Source organism: Plutella xylostella, chromosome 10 (genome assembly GCF_932276165.1).
Source record: "Plutella xylostella chromosome 10, ilPluXylo3.1, whole genome shotgun sequence".
Classification (NCBI taxonomy): Eukaryota; Metazoa; Arthropoda; class Insecta; order Lepidoptera; family Plutellidae; genus Plutella; species Plutella xylostella.
Window position 1 is genome coordinate 5,063,464 of NC_063990.1, and position 21,511 is coordinate 5,084,974.

The 21,511-nt window shown below is 35.5% G+C and overlaps 3 protein-coding genes across 3 annotated transcripts; 2 read left to right on the plus strand and 1 right to left on the minus strand.

Annotated features, from left to right (window-relative positions):
* Nucleotides 1–370: 370 nt before the first annotated feature.
* On the plus strand, nucleotides 371–18,929 carry LOC125488424 (peflin-like). Its single transcript, XM_011567643.3, has 5 exons — nucleotides 371–561; nucleotides 808–870; nucleotides 17,219–17,456; nucleotides 17,854–17,997; nucleotides 18,420–18,929. Exons 2-5 carry the CDS (start codon nucleotides 862–864, stop codon nucleotides 18,641–18,643), a joined length of 615 nt encoding a protein of 204 aa, XP_011565945.1. The 5' UTR covers nucleotides 371–561; nucleotides 808–861; the 3' UTR covers nucleotides 18,644–18,929.
* LOC105395683 (leucine-rich repeats and immunoglobulin-like domains protein 3) lies at nucleotides 1,944–7,387 on the plus strand. Its single transcript, XM_011567642.3, has one exon. It carries the CDS (start codon nucleotides 2,527–2,529, stop codon nucleotides 5,212–5,214), a length of 2,688 nt encoding a protein of 895 aa, XP_011565944.2. The 5' UTR covers nucleotides 1,944–2,526; the 3' UTR covers nucleotides 5,215–7,387.
* LOC105395684 (DNA primase small subunit) lies at nucleotides 18,380–21,180 on the minus strand. The gene is made up of 7 exons (XM_011567644.3): nucleotides 21,012–21,180; nucleotides 20,669–20,922; nucleotides 20,267–20,436; nucleotides 19,874–20,072; nucleotides 19,555–19,765; nucleotides 19,130–19,469; nucleotides 18,380–18,694 (listed from the first exon to the last, which is right to left on the minus strand). The coding sequence occupies exons 1-7, from the start codon at nucleotides 21,012–21,014 to the stop codon at nucleotides 18,675–18,677; spliced, it is 1,197 nt and encodes a 398-aa protein (XP_011565946.3). The 5' UTR covers nucleotides 21,015–21,180; the 3' UTR covers nucleotides 18,380–18,674.
* Nucleotides 21,181–21,511: the final 331 nt, after the last annotated feature.

Sequence of the window (21,511 nt, forward strand, 5' to 3'; positions counted from 1 at the left end):
AGATACTACTTCTTAAATACTATTTATTTAATAAAGAACTCAACAGCATGTTGCGAAGAAGAAGTGTGACTAAGGGCTTGTTCCACAATGTCTGGTTAGTGGCTACCTGTGAGATAAAATACATGCTGTCACTGTCAAAAATATAATAACAGAAAGTGACAGCATGTATTTTATCTCACAAGTAGCCACTAACCAGACATTGTGGAACAGGGGCTTAGTGTGACAAAGCAGAAAGCCTGTTAGCATTTACCGGTGGCTGTGTGAGCATTTAATAAGCAGTAACGATAACGGAACACAGAAATGCCTAGATATCGTAACTTTATCGACCCCATGCACCCAACCCTAGTCAGGCAAACGTCATTGTCAAATCTGTAAATGCTGCCAACTTAAAGACAAAACATAAACAATCATTGATCATATTCTTTGGTGTATTATCCAATTGAATTAATTAAATAACTCATGAAATATAATCATACAGTAGTTTGATGTCGTATTAAAATACGCTATTTGTGATTTTGCCGAAATTCGAACCATTTACTGAAATACAACTACATTCCTCAAGTAAGTACCTACCTAATTCTATTAACTTATTTTAATAAATTTATTCAGCCTTTTATGATTTTATTTTATAATTACACTGCTATATACATAATATGATATTTACAGTTATGCATGGTTCCTAAAAATATGGGCCAACTTACTTTTGAAATTAATTATTGGAGAAAATTTCACAAGCAAGAATGGAGCGAAGAATACTTGCAACTCTCAACTTATTTACCTAAAATAAAGTAATTTTGTATATTTTAGGGACCCAGACATCGTATTCAGTATCACATTGAAACCAGAACTTTTCTTGCTGAAATGGCTTATGTGAGTATTCTTTGGGAATTTATTAATAACATAATAATCAATGGTCCCTGTTTAGTAGTAGTAGTAGTAGTATAACTTTAGTGTAAATAAAAACCACTGACATTGCACATTGGTGACATTCAAACTAATAACTAAAACACAATATAGGCGGCCTTATCGCTACAAGCCATCTCTTTCATGAACCCTTACATTTTATATTATAAATAAATATAAATTACAATTGAATACAATGAGGTAGTTAAAACAGTATAAACATGAGGAAGTTAAAACATTCCGAATGAGGGAATGTTTAGTTCTTTTTTAAGTTTTATTATATTTTATATATCATAGCACAAGGAGCTCTCAAATATATGCATAAGTACATGATTTCAGTTCTACAAACTAACTCTTCATGCACGCTTGTTGGTTTCGGAACTCCTTATTTTGCCATTCTTGAGTATGTCGTCTAATAACAATAATTTATTTGTGTGGTTAACTAGCAGATATCTTTCTGAAACAAATAACCACCAGTTTGCAAATCAAAATGGGTACAGCAGTCACATTTTCTAACCACTGTGATCCCACATGTTTGTTAGTCCAATGTCCAATATCCAGCGTTGGACAAATATGGGCTGAAGATAAAATGGACAAAATTCGAAATCAAACATGTGATATCTATGTTTGGAACAGTTTGGAATAAACCACCATATAAAAACTAAAAAGTGTAGTACATTGAACTAATATTAGGACAAAGGAACCTTTTATAAATATTATTATATAATTTAGTTTGTACTTAGTCACTTTGAGAACTTCTCGATAGAGCTTAGTAAATTTTATTATATTTATTCTTCTTCTTCTTCTATCTATTATATTTATGTAGAAATGTTTTAAAAATCAAACTTTTACACACTGCCTAGCTTAACGTTAAATCCTGCGTGAATGCGTGATCAAACATCTCATTTTGTATAGAAAACACGCACAATCCCACACACCAAAAACGCATAACTACACGCGCGTTAATCCAGATCACGCACATGCACCGCTGCTGCGCGTACGCGTAAGTGCGTGGTGCGTGACGAGACGCAAGGTACCTATAGCATCCCATGCGTGATTTTGAAAGGGCTTGACATGACGCGTGTTTTTGAAATGTTATTGCATTATGACGCAAAACAGCACTCCCGCAAGTACGTGCGTAGTTGCGTCGACACGCAACATGCTGCGTGATGCGGGCCATAATGTTTGCCAAGTTGTAGAAGCTGTACCCTTTTTTACGAGGCATTTTATAATATATATTTCTCAGAATAATAACGACTAATGCTCACAGAATAGTAAATTCCACCGTGTAAAGTTGGATACAATGTTGGAAAAATAATGGATAGTTGGATACTATGTTGGAAAAAGAATTAGGTCGTAATTTTGACCCAAACACATGATCACAGACAACTACTATTACGGAATTCAAAATGGCAGCCGACATTGTAAGCGTAAATATGTCGAACTGTTTTGTGAATTATAATGTGCTTAAAAACCCCTATAACGTGCGTAAATAAGTGATTCGAAGTGCCTCAAAGACATTTTACATGATGGGATATACCTGATAATAATGCAAGAATCAAGACGGTTATTTTGTGTCAATCCGTAAATCAATCAGCCAGCTATCTACCCAAATGCATAAAAATGGGAGACATGCATTTGTTATTGTTTGTAACTATAATCTTATTGATACGATTATCTTATCAAACAGAAAATGACGAGTGTCCTCACAAATGCGACTGTCTGGAGAAGTATGTTGATTGTACGAGAAAAAATCTACAGTCGGTGCCAAAAATTCCTATGTGGGTGGAAACTCTCGATCTAAGCTACAACAAATTGAATGAAAATATTACGCAGAGTTTTGAACGACTCACTAACTTGAAAGTCTTAAAACTGGAGAAGAATCGACTTCTAGCTATCCCGAATCTCACACAACAAAGCCATTTACAAGAAGTGACACTAAGTAGAAACAACATTACAACAATAGATGCAGATCATTTTTCGGCCAACTGCTCTATCAAAGTGTTGAATATTAATAGTAATCAAATACAAAGGATCAATGAAGGAGCACTGAACAATTTAACTAATCTGTCTATATTGAAATTGAATAAAAATGAGATAAGATCTTTGCCTAACCATTTGTTCATGTTTCAAGCCGCTTTAAGAACACTTGAGCTGAACCATAACAAGTTACATGTGATAAATGGATTACTATTCCAAGGATTACAAAGTTTAACTACATTGAAGATGAGATTTAACAGTATTGACAATATTATGGATGGTGCCTTTTTTGGATTTAAATCAATGAATTTATTACAATTGGACCACAATAGAATAAGAAGTATTTCAAAAGGTTGGATGTATGGATTGGAATCATTAATAACATTGTCACTTTCTAACAATTTGGTGGCACAAATTGATGTTGGCAGCTGGGAACTGTGCACCAACCTGGAAGTGCTTGACTTGTCCCATAATTACTTAACAGAAATTGAAGGACGCACATTTCAACATCTGATTAATTTGCGAACACTGAATCTAAGTGGAAATAATATATCTTCCATTTCACAAGAAGCTTTTAGTCATATGGTACGATTACAGACATTACATCTAAATAACAATAAAATATCATGGACTGTTGAAGATATGTCTGGACCATTTTCCAAGTTACAAAACCTGGTTCATTTTAGTTTGGCTGCAAACCATATAAAATCTATTCATGCCAGAGCTTTTGAGGGATTGAATAACCTTGTGGAATTGAACTTAGCAGGAAATAACATAACATCTATACAACAACATGCTTTTGCATCTATGACAAAGTTGAAAAAACTACACCTGAACTCTACCTCCTTATTGTGTGATTGCAATTTACTCTGGATTGTTAAATGGATCCGAGACAAAGCAGAACAGAGATACATCACTGCTACTTGTGCCTACCCTTCAGAAGTACATGGGGTATCTATAACTAAACTCAAAGAGGAAAACTGTGGTGATTCACCAAAACCGAAAATAGTAGAAAATCCTAAAACACACCTTGCAATTAAAGGTAGATCTGCAAACTTATTATGCTCAGCAACATCAAATCCTTTTAACAACATGACGTTTTTATGGAGGAAAAATAATGGTAACATGAGTAACCCTGTTGTGTATGAAAACATAACAATAACTACTATGGGACAACCCCGAGCCACTTCAGTATTAACTATACCAAATGTGAGCCATGCAGATTCTGGAAAATATCAGTGTGTAGTCACTAATAATTTTGGAACAACTTATTCAAGTAAAGCAAAGATCAACATTGTTACTTTTCCAAGATTTATCAAAACTCCAACTAATGTGACAGTTAAGACAGGGGAAACTGTAACCCTAAATTGTGCAGCAACTGGAGATCCTCCACCAGAAATATCATGGAAGAAAGATGGAGGCAATGACTTCCCAGCAGCAAGAGAGAGAAGGATGAATGTAATGCCAACTGACCATCTCTTTTTTATTGTAAATGCTAAAACAACAGACATGGGTATTTACAGTTGTGCTGCAAAAAATCCAGCTGGTACAATTATTGCAAATGCCACACTTACTGTATTAGAGGAGCCATCATTCATAAGAGTAATGGAAAACAAAGAAGTAACAATTGGTGGTTCAGTTGTGTTCCAGTGTATGAGTTCTGGATCACCTAAGCCAGTATTAAAGTGGCTTAAAGATGGCGCCACAATAATTGCTACCGAACGTCATTATTTCACTGCAGATGATCAGTTACTCATAATAGTAGGAGCTGAGTCAAAAGATGCTGGTACATATGAATGTGAAATAACAAATGAATTGGGTACAAAGAAAGCAATGACAGAACTAAGTGTGTTACCCCCTGTTGCTATATTAGTTAATGAAAAAGACATGACTGGTATAATAATTATAACTGTAGTGTGTTGTGCTGTAGGGACATCAATTATTTGGGTGGTGATAATTTACCACACCCGTAGACGCATGGCAAATGCAGTTCCTACATTTCCCGCCGAGACTATGAAAATGACTCAAATTGTGCACAGTGACAGTGATTCACCACAAATGTTTCCAGACAATATTTCAGAACGCTCTTCCTGTAAAGATAGTGGTACAGGTGATTCTGCCAAACAGACAAGCTTTGATGGTGTGCCTACTGATAGAAGTGATCAAGTACATTTCGAAAGTGCAGTGTGTCGAAGTTACTCCCCTGTGCAAGAGGCACATACTCTTCTTCCATCCTCTTTTAAACCAACCATCCAAGTTTGTGTTAATACTTCTGCAAGTCCTCCTACCTATAGTTTTTCTAGTCACAGTGGTAATAATAAGCTTTGCTAGGCAAAGCAACCTTTCCTAATATTCCTAATTTACGTAAAATAAATCATAATGATTAATAATATAATACAATTTGGAGTTAATATCATTTTCTGAAGTATATTTCTTTATGAGATTTGACACTACAAAATACAGTAACGTATTATGTACCTAACACAAAGAGATATTGATACTCCACATTCATGTATACATGTATACCCATTTTTTTACTAACTTATATACACTTATTCCCACCTATTAGATTGATACAAAGTTGGTGGGAGGATTGGCAGATTTTTTTTTACCTTGTACTGTTTTCATATAAATAGATATCAATAGCACTTTTAATTATTTTGTTTATATGTTTTGTATTATATTCATCCATCATGTGCAGTGAATAATATTATATTATAAGTGTGTGTAAGATAAATTATAATGTTTTCTATAAAACATAATTTACTAGTGTTCTTTAATATAAGATTAATTTCATTTTCTTAGTACAAAGTGTAACAAACTTGCCAGTATTGGTTTTTTCATATATAAGACTGAATCTGTCATTTACATGAAGTGTAAATTACATTCTTATATTAAGTATGTAGTACATAAAGTAGAGTAGATACAATTAACTATTATAAAGTAGTGTTACAGTGTACATAATTTATAATTATATATTTATATAAAATAGATGTTAGATAATTATGTTGGTACAGTTGTGGTAATATTAAGAATGAGTTAACATTTAAAAACATGTCCAAAATAACTAATACATAAAAATTCATGAACATTGCATTTACATGGATTGTCATCTGATTATGAACCTTTTTCGCTATGGTATTTAATCAGTTTATAACTTGATTTAATATTTTTTTACAATACTACAAATAGAAAATAGCTCAGCAATTTGAGACATTAGATTAGATCCACTAAATGCAGCAGTGGCCCTAAATAATGTTTTTTAGACTTTCTTATTAAATATTTTTGATAATTCAAGATTATGGGCATAAATAAGAGTTGAGCACCGCGTTAAACCGTTTTTACGCCTTCAGGCATTGCACATACAGTTTATAAATAGTATTTTTATTAAAACTTCTCATCTCTTATCTTTCCTTTCAGTGTAGAGTGACCCTCTTGCTATCAAATATAATTCTTTCAGCACATTATGACTGAAAAATGGTTTTCTAAATCTATGGTGATAATCCATATAAATTTCTAGACCTATACCGACATTATAGATGTAGATAAACTTAAAGAATTTGCCTTACTATTAGTAGGTATATGTATAATTTTCCCAGTTTTACTTTTAATAACATTGCTCTTTCAACAATATTGGTAAAAAATTACGGAAATTAAATATATTATTAAGTAGATTTTTTCGATCGAAATAGAAAAAAGGGTGGAAGGAATCTCGCTAACTAAAAACTGGGGCACCCTAAGTAAGTCAATTTCTATGTTACGACGAGCCCAAAACACACACGTTCGCCGTCGCGCGTCAATCACGTCGCACCTACGCACCCACACACTCTCATGTCGCCGCCATTGTGGTGCCTCACTGTTTTAGTAAGCCAGATTACTTCGATGCATTTCGGTATATTTTAAATCAGTTAAGCATAACGATTCTGTAGTTAAAAACCTATGTGTCTCTTATCTCATATTCTCTATAAGTATTTAAAGTTATAACAGTGATCATTGATCATATAACTAAAAACTATATACTTACCTACTTATTTGTTGTCTTCAGCAGCTAATGAAATATTACTTGATAAAAATAAAACAGAAAGAATGAAATAGTAAAAACTAAAATTCTGATCAAGGCAAGATAACATAAAAAATACCATTCAAGGTTTCCTAATTTTAGTATTGTGTAAAGTGTTGTGATTTGTAACTTGCAGCTAACTTAGCAAATTAACAACATATGTACATTAATAACTCGCACACAGAAGTATGCTTACGAACACTAACATCGTAAAAACCCAGAAATTTTGAATACCATACTTCTATCTCAACTGAATGTATGTATAGTTGTATACCTACTGAAATGAATGTAAAACTTTTAATTAATGTATTTATATTCGATTTTTGCTAAAAAAAACATAAGGTACCACTAATTTTAATGTATTAACATAACAGTCCCCTTCATACCTACATTGTTCTATGCGTATATGATACATGAGCCAATAAATAAAACCTGTAAAATATTTATCTACTTTTGATTTGGGATAAAAATGCAACGGCCTTGCATATTGAGTGTAATCGTGAAACGCCTAGAACTTCCATAGGATTCCGTAGTAGTCCCGATACCTACTAAAGTTAAACCTTTGGTACCGTGAAATGGGGTGAATGGGGATGGTTTTCAACTTTGAGTGCCAATTTCTAATGAATTTTGTACTAACAACTTTTAGTTTACCATATTAAAAGTTTAGTCTTGACCTGTATTTTATGAAAATGCATACGAAAATCTTTGATGGTCAGCCAATTTTATGTAAATTTATAAAATATATGATGTCCCTATTCATACATGTATAGGGGTTAATCGGGACGGTATTGAGAACAATAGAGAAATATAGTCATGGTTGTCACAACCACTAAATATTTTTTTTCAGTAATATGTAGTAAAATGTACACTATACCTCTACATATTTCATTGCTTTCCTAGTTAAAACTTTAAAATCAGTTTTTGTAAAATTAGGTATATATTTTAAAAAAATACCTGCAAAAAGTACCTAAATGTCCCTAAACATCGAACTAGAAAATAGTTTTTTTCTACTTGGATGTTCCTAAGTATAAAAATTTATTAACACACTATTATGTAATAAAAAAATAATTTTATTGTATAAGTACAGATACTTACTGGCGATATAGGTAAGTGACAACCCTATCAGTCCCTATCCCTATCCGTGCTTTAGTGTCCCTTTTCATACAACTACGTCCCTAGTTTATGGGACTCTTGTCCCAATTCACCCCACAGTCGTCCCAATGATATCCTGTAGGCGTCTCTATTACCCCCATTTTTAGAGAAATTTACCAGGTCTTATTAATTTTCAATTTAAACTAAAATTAATAAATAAAATCGCAGTAACTTATTTAAATTGGATAGAAAACAAAATTACTTTTCTAATTTAGTACGATTTATCTAATAAAAATAACATTTAACGTCTCTTTTTCCAAAGTTTCTGAGGAACAAAATTTCGACCTTGTGAATGGCGAACTTCAGATGTATTTTTTTCTCACTTGTAACCATCTTCACATCAAAAAAGTGTTACTATCAACAAAAATCAATTTTCTACTTTAAAAATCATAAAAAATCTGACCATTATTATTTAATTTTATAGTAGATTTTCTGCTTCAATTTCGTTCATCGATAATATCCCTATTGACCCCTGAATTCCTATTCACCCCGTTTTACGGTACAATTTGGTATTGTATTTATCTCATTTTACACTCCAACACTAAAAGGTGAAATTTACTAAAAATATAAATAATCCTTACATAGAACAATAATATAAACATGGCCTTATATTATTATAGACTTATAATATGCCTTAGAATTAGCATAGATATATTGTGTATGTACCAGTATGTACCTTTGCCTACAAGTTTATGAAAATCTTCATATTTTATACCATTATAATAATATGTATTCTATTCTCTTACCTGAATAGTTTAAGTAGGTATGTATGTGACTCTTTGTAACTCGAACTAACAATCCTTTTGTTGCAGTTATTGGTCAGAGACGTAGTACCTATGTAGATATCCTTTTTACGAAAATGTATGTATGTGCATGTACCATAAACTATAGAATAGTCCTGAGACAGCTACACGTTATATTTAAATTGAATAAATATACTGACCTACCTTACCTGTATAGATCTATTTATACTTATGGAATAAAATATTTGAATAAACGTTGTCTAAGAGCTAACCACATTATTTTAATTCTCCACCGAGACCCCAAACTAAATTCTTATATAGATCAGAAGAAGGTTATAAGCCGAAGGTGTGTGAAGTTAGCAGCCTAAAGTTAGCAGCCCTTTGAATACCCGACCAAATTAAGATGGTCACTTCAGTCATTGCATACTTTATCAATTAAAACACGTAAAAAGCCCCAAAAACATTGGAATAATAATGCTAGGTATTAATATAAACACTAAAATATGTTCTAAAATAATTCTAAAAAATACGACGTTTACTTACTGACGCTCTTGTTGGTTGATGGATATTTTGTATGGGGGCACCAAGATGCTATAGACCTGCCCGCATCTCACCTGGTGTATTATTTGTGATGTGTCATTAGAAAACACTGACAGAAGTTTCATCAACATTGAAACGGTATAGCAGGTGTCCAGGAGCCACTTTCTGACAGATTTTGGGTGAAAAATTGTCAATATTTCACGAATATTCAAGTTTGCAGGTGGAACCTGAAGAGATTCAGCTGCAAATGATAGTTCATATGAAAGGTATTATTAATACCTAGAAACGGTTTTCAGCAATTTCAGATTAAATGACTTTTGGTGACTCTTCAAGGTGAAAATCAAAAAATAAAACTTAGCAGCCCAAGATTAACATTTTGTATGGGGGCACCAAGATGCTATAGACCTGCCCGCATCTCACCTGGTTTATTATGTGTGTTGTGTCATTAGAAAACACTGACAGAAGTTTCATCAACATTGAAACGGGATAGCAGGTGTCCAGGAGCCACTTTCTGAAGGATTTTGGGTGAAAAATTTACAATATTTCACGAATATTCAGGTTTGCAGGTGGAGCCTAAACAGGTACAGCTGCAAATGATAGTTCATATGAAAGGTATTATTAATACCTAGAAATGGTTTTCAGCAATTTCAGATTAAATGACTTTTGGTGACTCTTCAAGGTGAAAATCAAAAAATAAAACTTAGCAGCCCAAGATTAACATTTTGTATGGGGGCACCAAGATGCTATAGACCTGCCCGCATCTCACCTGGTTTATTATGTGTGATGTGTCATTAGAAAACACTGACAGAAGTTTCATCAACATTGAAACGGTATAGCAGGTGTCCAGGAGCCACTTTCTGACAGATTTTGGGTGAAAAATTGACAATATTTCACGAATATTCAAGTTTGCAGGTGGAACCTGAAGAGATTCAGCTGCAAATGATAGTTCATATGAAAGGTATTATTAATACCTAGAAATGGTTTTCAGCAATTTCAGATTAAATGACTTTTGGTGAATATTCAAGGTGAAAACCAAAAAATAAAACTTAGCAGCCCAAGATTAACATTTTGTATGGGGGCACCAAGATGCTATAGACCTGCCCGCATCTCACCTGGTTTATTATGTGTGTTGTGTCATTAGAAAACACTGACAGAAGTTTCATCAACATTGAAACGGGATAGCAGGTGTCCAGGAGCCACTTTCTGACGGATTTTGGGTGAAAAATTTACAATATTTCACGAATATTCAGGTTTGCAGGTGGAGCCTAAACAGAAACAGCTGCAAATGATAGTTCATATGAAAGGTATTATTAATACCTAGAAACGTTTTTCAGCAATTTCAGATTAAATGACTTTTGGTGACTCTTCAAGGTGAAAATCAAAAAATAAAACTTAGCAGCCCAAGATTAACATTTTGTATGGCGGCACCAAGATGCTATAGACCTGCCCGCCTCTCACCTGGTTAATTATGTGTGTTGTGTCATTAAAAAACACTGACAGAAGTTTCATCAACATTGAAACGGGATAGCAGGTGTCCAGGAGCCACTTTCTGACAGATTTTGGGTGAAAAATTGACAATATTTCACGAGTATTCAAGTTTGCAGGTGGAGCCTGAAGAGATTCAGCTGAAATTATAGTTCATATGAAAGGTTTTATTAATACCTAGAAACGGTTTTCAGCAATTTTAGATTAAAAGACTTTTGGTGAATATTCAAGGTGAAAACCAAAAAATAAAACTTAGCAGCCCAAGATTAACATTTTGTATGGGGGCACCAAGATGCTATAGACCTGCTCGCATTTCACCTGGTTTATTATGTGTGATGTGTCATAAGAAAACACTGACAGAAGTTTCATCAACATTGAAACGGTATAGCAGGTGTCCAGGAGCCACTTTCTGACGGATTTTGGGTGAAAAATTTACAATATTTCACGAATATTCAGGTTTGCAGGTGGAGCCTAAACAGAAACAGCTGCAAATGATAGTTCATATGAAAGGTATTATTATACCTAGAAACGGTTTTCAGCAATTTCAGATTAAATGACTTTTGGTGAATATTCAAGGTGAAAACCAAAAAATAAAACTTAGCAGCCCAAGATTAACATTTTGTATGGGGGCACCAAGATGCTATAGACCTGCCCGCATCTCACCTGGTTTATTATGTGTGATGTGTCATTAGAAAACACTGACAGAAGTTTCATCAACGTTGAAACGGGATAGCAGGTATCCAGGAGCCACTTTCTGACAGATTTTGGGTGAAAAATTGACAATATTTCACGAGTATTCAAGTTTGCAGGTGGAGCCTGAAGAGATTCAGCTGAAATTATAGTTCATATGAAAGGTTTTATTAATACCTAGAAACGGTTTTCAGCAATTTTAGATTAAAAGACTTTTGGTGAATATTCTTGGTGCCCCCATACAAAATGTTAATCTTGGGCTGCTAAGTTTTATTTTTTGATTTTCACATTGAAGAGTCACCAAAAGTCATTTTATCTGAAATTGCTGAAAACCATTTCTAGGTATTAATAATACCTTTCATATGAACTATCATTTGCAGCTGTACCTGTTTAGGCTTCACCTGCAAACCTGAATATTCGTGAAATATTGTAAATTTTTCACCCAAAATCCGTCAGAAAGTGGCTCCTGGACACCTGCTATCCCGTTTCAATGTTGATGAAACTTCTGTCAGTGTTTTCTAATGACACAACACACATAATAAACCAGGTGAGATGCGGGCAGGTCTATAGCATCTTGGTGCCCCCATACAAAATGTTAATCTTGGGCTGCTAAGTTTTATTTTTTGGTTTTCACCTTGAATATTCACCAAAAGTCATTTAATCTGAAATTGCTGAAAACCGTTTCTAGGTATAATAATACCTTTCATATGAACTATCATTTGCAGCTGTTTCTGTTTAGGCTCCACCTGCAAACCTGAATATTCGTGAAATATTGTAAATTTTTCACCCAAAATCCGTCAGAAAGTGGCTCCTGGACACCTGCTATCCCGTTTCAATGTTGATGAAACTTCTGTCAGTGTTTTCTAATGACACAACACACATAATAAACCAGGTGAGATGCGGGCAGGTCTATAGCATCTTGGTGCCCCCATACAAAATGTTAATCTTGGGCTGCTAAGTTTTTATTTTTTGATTTTCACCTTTAAGATTCACAAAAAGTCATTTAATCTGAAATTTCTGAAAACCGTTTCTAGGTATTAATAATACCTTTCATATGAACTATCATTTGCAGCTGCATCTCTTCAGGTTCCCCCTGCAAACTTGAATATTCTTGAAATATTGTCAATTTTTCACCCAAAATCTGTCAGAAAGTGGCTCCTGGACACCTGCTATCCCGTTTCAATGTTGATGAAACTTCTGTCAGTGTTTTTTAATGACACAACACACATAATTAACCAGGTGAGAGGCGGGCAGGTCTATAGCATCTTGGTGCCGCCATACAAAATGTTAATCTTGGGCTGCTAAGTTTTATTTTTTGATTTTCACCTTGAAGAGTCACCAAAAGTCATTTAATCTGAAATTGCTGAAAAACGTTTCTAAACTTGAATACTCGTGAAATATTGACGACCGAATGGCGTAGTGGTTAGTGACCCTGACTACTAAGCCGAAGGTCCCGGGTTCGATTCCCGGCTGGGGCAGATATTTGTTTAAACACAGATATTTGTTCTCGGGTCTTGGGTGTTGATATTTATATTTAGTATCTATCTATCTATGTATTTGTGTAGATATATCAGCTGTCCGACACCCATAACACAGGCTCTGCCTAGCTTGGGGTCGGATGGCCGTGTGTGAGATGTCCCCACATATTTATTATTTATTATTATTATTATTATTATTATTATTATTATTGTCAATTTTTCACCCAAAATCTGTCAGAAAGTGGCTCCTGGACACCTGCTATCCCGTTTCAATGTTGATGAAACTTCTGTCAGTGTTTTTTAATGACACAACACACATAATTAACCAGGTGAGAGGCGGGCAGGTCTATAGCATCTTGGTGCCGCCATACAAAATGTTAATCTTGGGCTGCTAAGTTTTATTTTTTGATTTTCACCTTGAAGAGTCACCAAAAGTCATTTAATCTGAAATTGCTGAAAAACGTTTCTAGGTATTAATAATACCTTTCATATGAACTATCATTTGCAGCTGAATCTCTTCAGTTTCCACCTGCAAACTTGAATATTCGTGAAATATTGACAATTTTTCACACAAAATCTGTCAGAAAGTGGCTCCTGGACACCTGCTATACCGTTTCAATGTTGATGAAATTTCTGTCAGTATTTTATAATGACACATCACACATAATAAACCAGGTGAGATGCGGGCAGGTCTATAGCATCTTGGTGCCCCCATACAAAATGTTAATCTTGGGCTGCTAAGTTTTATTTTTTGGTTTTCACCTTGAATATTCACCAAAAGTCATTTAATCTGAAATTGCTGAAAACCATTTCTATGTATTAATAATACCTTTCATATGAACTATCATTTGCAGCTGAATCTCTTCAGGCTCCACCTGCAAACTTGAATACTCGTGAAAAATTGTCAATTTTTCACCCGAAATCCGTCAGAAATTGGCTCCTGGACACCTGCTATACCGTTTCAATGTTGATGAAACTTCTGTCAGTGTTTTCTTATGACACAACACACATAATAAACCAGGTGAGATGCGGGCAGGTCTATAGCATCTTGGTGCCCCCATACAAAATGTTAATCTTGGGCTGCTAAGTTTTATTTTTTGGTTTTCACCTTGAATATTCACCAAAAGTCATTTAATCTGAAATTGCTGAAAACCGTTTCTAGGTATTAATAATACCTTTCTAGTTAACTATCATTTCCAGCTGAATCTCTTCAGGTTCCACCTGCAAACTTGAATATTCGTGAAATATTGTCAATTTTTCACACAAAATCTGTCAGAAAGTGGCTCCTGGACACCTGCTATACCGTTTTAATGTTGATGAAACTTCTGTCAGTATTTTCTAATGACACATCACACATAATAAACCAGGTGAGATGCGGGCAGGTCTATAGCATCTTGGTGCCCCCATACAAAATGTTAATCTTGGGCTGCTAAGTTTTATTTTTTGATTTTCACCTTGAAGAGTCACCAAAAGTCATTTAATCTGAAATTGCTGAAAACCCTTTCTAGGTATTAATAATACCTTTCATATGAACTATCATTTGCAGCTGAATATCTTCAGGTTCCACCTGCGAACTTGAATATTCGTGAAATATTGTCAATTTTTCACACAAAATCTGTCAGAAAGTGGCTCCTGGACACCTGCTATCCCGTTTCAATGTTGATGAAACTTCTGTCAGTGTTTTCTAATGACACACCACACATAATACACCAGGTGAGATGCGGGCAGGTCTATAGCATCTTGGTGCCCCCATACAAAATGTTAATCTTGGGCTGCTAAGTTTTATTTTTTGATTTTCACCTTGAAGAGTCACCAAAAGTCATTTAATCTGAAACTGCTGAAAACCGTTTCTATGTATTAATAATACCTTTCATATGAACTATCATTTGCAGCTGTACCTGTTCAGGCTCCACCTGCAAACTTGAATATTCGTTAAATATTGTAAATTTTTCACCCAAAATCCGTCAGAAAGTGGCTCCTGGACACCTGCTGTACCGTTTCAATGTTGATGAAACTTCTGTCAGTGTTTTCTAATGACACAACACACATAATAAACCAGGTGAGATGCGGGCAGGTCTATAGCATCTTGGTGCCCCCATACAAAATATCCATTAACCAACAAGAGCGTAAGTAAGTAAACGTCGTATTTTTTAGAATTTATTTATTTTAGAACATATTTTAGTATTTATATAAATACCTAGCATTATTATTCCAATGTTTTTGGGGCTTTTTACGTGTTTTAATTGATAAAGTATGCAATGACTGAAGTGACCATCTTAATTTGGTCGGGTATTCAAAGGCTGCTAACTTTAGGCTGCTAACTTCACGCAGGTATAAGCCGATAGGGAGTGATAAGGTGATCACGAACAGTCTCTAGTCACAACGAAAGTTGTTTTGGTGGAAGCACACCCCTTCTGTTCTCTAACTAAAGATGCGTACACACCGGGCCAACGAACGCCAACGGTTATCCCAACGATGGATATTTATCATACATAATACAGGGCAGATTGCAGAAACGAAGGCCAACGAAACCCGTTCGTTGGGCCGGTCTGTACGCAGCTTAACTATACCATAATTTTTAATCCTTTGTATTGACTATAGAAGCGAGAATAATTAGGTAGAAGCTCAAAGTGATTAGTTGTTAGTTAGTCTATGGTTGGAGATAGACCTACGTATCCAATAACTGATATGGGTACCTATTGTAGGTAGGTAGGTACACGAGCAATGCTACCACTCGATAAACAAAACAAGTGATTAGATCAAGGTAAAAAAGTGTATCGAATGAACAAGAGCTTTGATAAACAATAATCTAAGCTTGAGTGTTTTACCCATTTGTAAAGTGTAGTTAAGTACCTAATTAGGTAGGTAAATGCAGGGGGGGGTCACTGCCTTAATGGCTGAACTTTTAGTAGAAGGTAGCGGCATCTCTTTATATTACTCTTATTACCAAAAAAGATGTAAGATGGCGTTATGAACAAGACCATAGAACAATAACAAGACACATAGATAAGTAGTATTTGAATGTCAACATTGTCATGATCTATGGCTATTATGAAGAAATTGCGTGTCAGTGTCAGTTCAGTTGTCTTACAATGTCTCGCAAATAACATTTTTGTAATAAAAGCCTATACTCTCGATATACTTATCGTTATTTATAAATTTTATATACCTACAAATAAAAATAAACATGGTGTGTTAAGAAAAAGCATCTTTATCCACAAAAAGTGTTTTTATGAAATTCTTGTGACCTGACAGATTCCATATGGATCCAGGTTCCATGTGGTTCCACGGCACTGGCAAAGAGCGATCGACATCTTCATATCCGCTGAAGATTAGAATACTATGTGTACCAAACTGATAAATGTCGTCAAAGATTTGCCTCGCGAGGATAAATGATGCACTATTGGACGAAATGACTTTATCACCACAAGTGACAAGATTTGCTTCTCTTGGGAAACATAAACTAGCAAAACATGAAGTGGTTTTCATGGTGAAAGGAATAAAAAAGGTATACACACACCCACTCGCATATTATTTTACAAGTGACATGAACAAAACTGAACTGAAACATTGTTATATGCGAGGTAATAAAGAATTATATAATAATTTGTTTTTTATTTATTGTTGCATGTAGGTAGGTACATAAATAGATTGAACTTACATTTAGCTAATAAATGTAATAACTGTTGTGTGGTGTAACTACGTTAAGGCAAATATGTCTTATATCTTTATAGATTGAAGTTAATAGCCGGATCCCCACCAGACGATCCAACGCGATCCGATCGCGCGATCCAAGAATTCTTACATACTAAACTTCTTGGATCGGGTGATCGGATCGCATTGGATCGTTTGGTGGAGATCCGGCTATTAACTTGTGATAACAATATCTATATATATATACATACAGGGTGTCCCAACAGGGCACCCTGTATGTATGTACAATGAGGCTGAGAAATATAAAGAGATGGCGTGGCGCTGTTCAGTATGACGTATAGAGTATGACAAAAAACTCCTCGAGATGCCACTCTTTTCAGAATTGTTTATTTTTTCTCTATGGGTAAATGTCGAGTATCGTAAACTCTGGATGAAATTTACATTTTGTACTGACAGGTGACTAAAACTAAAAGGTTTAACTTTTGTAGAAAGTCCGACAAGGATTATTAAAACTTAATTATACTTTGTTTCAGCAAGGATACGGACAACCAGCTGGCTACGGCGGCGGGCCCCCGGGGCCTCAGCTGGAGATGGGCCACGGGCCGTATCCCTCGATAGGGCCGGGCGGCTCGGTGTCCCCGCAGGTGCAGCAATGGTTCCGCGCAGTCGACAAGGACCAGTCCGGGGCTATCACTGCCAATGAGCTGAAAGCGGCGCTCGTCAACGCGCAAGGGCAAACGTTTTCCGAAACTGCGTGTAACCTCATGATCGGTAATTATTACATAAGAAATACAACTCGCTGTAGAACATGGACCTTCTGCAAGCCTGAACATACGTACTGGCCATAATCTCCAGGAGGAGCGGTGGTAGCTCAGTCGGGTAAGCGCCCGCTTCTCACGCAAGAGATGCGGGTTCGAATCCCGGTGCTGACATGTACCAATGAGTTCTTTTAACCTGCATATCTAGATTTAGCACATCTAGATATGTGAACCCACCAACCCGCAGTGGACCAGCGTGGTGGGTAATGGTCCAAGCTTAGGAACTTGCACAAAGGTTCCACTCGAGAGAGCCAGGTGCAGGTACTTACACCCCCACAGATAATAGAATCCCGTCTGCTTACATACCTACCTAAGAAACCTGAGAGAAATGTTTTTTTTTACTTTTACAGGGATGTTCGACAAGGATCGATCTGGTACTATAAATGTAGAAGAATTCGACAAGTTATATACGTACGTGAACCAATGGCTAACGGTATTTAAAACCTACGATACTGATCAATCTGGCCACGTTGACGAACAGGAACTGACTAAAGGTAATCTTCAATCAATATATCACTGTTTGAAAATGGCGGCCGTTATTTGACTCGACCTTGACGACCGAGCTAACTAGAGCAAGATATCTCGAGTTCGTCCGTCGTATTGTTTCTTTATTCGCATTCTCTCCTTCGTCTATATTTAAATTTCATAGTGTCTGGACACAGTGAGACTTTATAAAAGTGTGTGTCATCATCACCCTATAGCAGTCCACTGCTGGTCGTAGTCCTCTCCCAAAGCACGCCACTGGATGCGATCTATAGCCGATCTAGATCGAATCATTACCAGCCTTTCGCAAGTCGTCACAACTTCTAGCCGAAGGGCGTCAACCTACGCTTATGCCTGCAGATCTGTATTTACTGAACTGTAAATAAAAAAAGATTTATGAATAAAGTCATTTATTGTTTTTTGTTTGTTACAGCATTTACACAAATGGGGTTTCGCTTCACTCCGGAGTTCATAAAGTTTTTGGTTAAACGTTGCGACCCAAAAGAAGGCAAGATCTCAGTGGACCAGTTCATTGTCCTCTGTGTCCAGATACAACGTTTCACGGAAGCTTTCAGAGTGCGGGATACGCAACAAAATGGAACTGTCACTATTGGATTCGAGGACTTCCTGAATGTGGCACTAAGTTGTTCCATTTAAACTGGCGCCATTCCCAAGTTTCCACTCCGTGTCAGAACTCTAATGACTTATCTGCAAAAGAAACATATTTTTATTACGTGAGAAGAGTATTACAATGAAACACGAGTGTCAGATTATTTTCATACAAGGCGTTTAGGTACTTGGCCGTGTTTGATTTGCTTTGGCCCAGCTATGGCCACCCATACCAATTAATTGCAGTTACAATATTTGATTTCTGAATCTCGCTTTAATTAAAATACACCGCTGACTTTTTATATCAATAAATTGCTATATTTTTGATAAAATTTAATTTTATTGTTTAGTATTTAAACCCATATAGAATTATCTCTCACATAAACCTTTCACATGAGTACAAAATTAAATGTACAGCATGGAGGATGGCTCGCTTGCAAGTCACCTCTGACTACCTTGGGGATTACAGTTGTGAGCATAATGTATGTGATATAATCATCGTTCTTATTTTTAATTTAGTCACAAAAAACTTACTATTTTCACTTTTTCTCCTGAGTGCTTCAGTCTTTTCCAGTGAAAATACTACTTCTTGGAAGACCTTCACTGCAGTCCTCATATTTGCTTGATGTTTAGCATTCTCAGCAGCACTATCATCCAGTAAAGTGTAAATAGTAGGGATTTCATCTAGATTCATGTTCTTTGCATTGTTAGGTTTAAATGCAACTGATACTTTTCCAGTCTTTGGATGAATACTGAATGGAGATTTCAGCAAATGGTTGAATCCTTTTGTTACATTGACATCCAATCTTGGATAGCAATATTGGATCTTTATTTCTTCTATAAGGTATTTAAATTTACGTGAAAAAATCCCATTCTGTAAAGAAAAAATATTTACAAAAGTTAGGTAATATCCGCACATAAGTATCACAATATAAGCAAAGTAATCAGACATTAGCTACCTCTCGACAGTGTGATTCAAAGATGTTTGTAAGAGCCTTAAACCGTTCTACAGAGGAATCTGGCATTTTCTCTAATGTTTTCTCTACTAATGATTTAAATGCTTCATCTGGTATCAATGCCAAAAGTTTTTTCAACCCATCTGGATTGGCAAAGAATTCTTGATCTTGTAGTATATCCAGAAAATATTTATCAATGACATTGAGGGCTCGCCTGTAAAATATAAAATGAGTGTTATTATGATTTATTTACAAATAAAAACAATTGATTACTCCACCACCTTCCTCTGCCATAGAGGAAATCATACTATGAACATCATACCTGATACTTGTGTGAAGATTATCACTTCCTAAATGGACTTTTTTACTTTGATTGTCTCCACCCATGATGAGGCAAAGGTAATCTGCAACAGCTCCTCTCCCGGGGCTGTCCAATGTGCGTGCTTCATAGTCTGACACCCAACAATGTACACCTCTTCGTCCAGAAAACACCCAAAGAATGCTTTGGAATCCGAAATCATCTGAAAATAGCAAATTATTTGGTAAGTATATGCAAAATTATTGAAATTTGTTAGCAAGTTTATTACTTATTTATATGGAACAGGCCCTGTCCAGGAAATCAACCTAGGTCCACTAGGCACTAAACTGAACTTAAGGAATCTAACTTACAGTGCATTTCACATAATTTCTAGAGGTTAGAAAACATAATACCAACCTTTCAGAGCCACGTCAATAATTTCACATGCTATAACCATAAACTTCCAACATTTTTCACAAACTTTGGCTTCTTGGCAACATGTTCTGACTTCATCATAGTCTGTAAGATCTATGTCAAAGACTAATTCTCGAGATAGAACTACTGAGCCATGGCGAGCTATCGAAGGCCTGAAATATTAAGACTATTAAAAAATTGTAATAATGATCTCCGCAATTAGTAAACAGGGGATCAAACTACACTCCCTTTGATGCAGTTTGATTAACCACTTGCAGCCTGGTGACCCATTGGTACACCAGCCACAATAGATTTTTAACTGTCTCTGATTTCCCGGGATGTGAAGTGAAGTTGTGGAAGAATAACTCTTCAGCAATAACAATTTAAAAAGACATAAGTAAGTACCTTGTATTATACACTGCCCCAATATCAAGTTTATGTGGACACTTCTTCTGTAGTAATGTTTGAAGCTCCTTCTGATTGGATATAGACAGGTACCTCAAGTACACATCATCAGCAAGAGTAAATGATAGCTCCCTGTGTGCTAAAGGCTGGGGATGACTGCCACAACCCAGCCATCTACAGAATATGTTTTGAGGGAACAGTCTCGTATAATATATGGGAAGCATATCGGAGAGTAGATTCTGGTCATATTGAGCCTGTAAATTGAAAATGTATTATCAATTTATTGTAATACAATTCCGAATGGTTCCCAGTAAATTCTAGACAAGTAGCTCCCAGGACATACCATAGTGGTCCAGCAGCTAGTTTTGCGTAGATCTAAATTTGGAAGTACACGGTTGTACACAAAATTATAAATATCAATTCAAAGTGTGTGAAATATTTCGAAGCTTCTTGATATTGTGTACACAGTCACAAACTCACAAGTCTTACTAACATTATAATAGTATTTTAAACACTACACTGCTATACACTAAAGCAACTGTCATACAAGACAGTTGTTTCCCGCGCTAAACCTCAGAATAATCCACCAACCCTCGTGCGAGCTCAAGGAACATAAATACTTCCGACCGCTATTATTCTGAGCATCCCAGCAAACTTATTTTTTTCAATCATTCCTATTTGTTTGTTGTTTAATCCGGAAAAGGGTCAACTCGCCACACACTCCACCACACTCATTACTTACTTTATTGCATAAAGTAATGGAATGGATTTTAATTTTGTTAACCGACCATTATTTTGAAATAGTTAGTTTTTTTTCTAATAACTAAGTACTAATATTTGCAA

Coding starts and splice junctions, on each gene's coding strand:
- LOC125488424 (XM_011567643.3), top strand. Junction 17,457..17,853: donor TGCGTGTAACCTCATGATCG/GTAATTATTACA, acceptor TTACTTTTACAG/GGATGTTCGACAAGGATCGA. Junction 17,998..18,419: donor CGAACAGGAACTGACTAAAG/GTAATCTTCAAT, acceptor TGTTTGTTACAG/CATTTACACAAATGGGGTTT.
- LOC105395683 (XM_011567642.3), top strand. CDS start 2,527: ATGGGAGACATGCATTTGTTATTGTTTGTAACTATAATCTTATTGATA.
- LOC105395684 (XM_011567644.3), bottom strand. Junction 20,073..20,266: donor TATTGACGTGGCTCTGAAAG/GTTGGTATTATG, acceptor TGCTATTTTCAG/ATGATTTCGGATTCCAAAGC. Junction 19,470..19,554: donor TTGAATCACACTGTCGAGAG/GTAGCTAATGTC, acceptor TTTTCTTTACAG/AATGGGATTTTTTCACGTAA.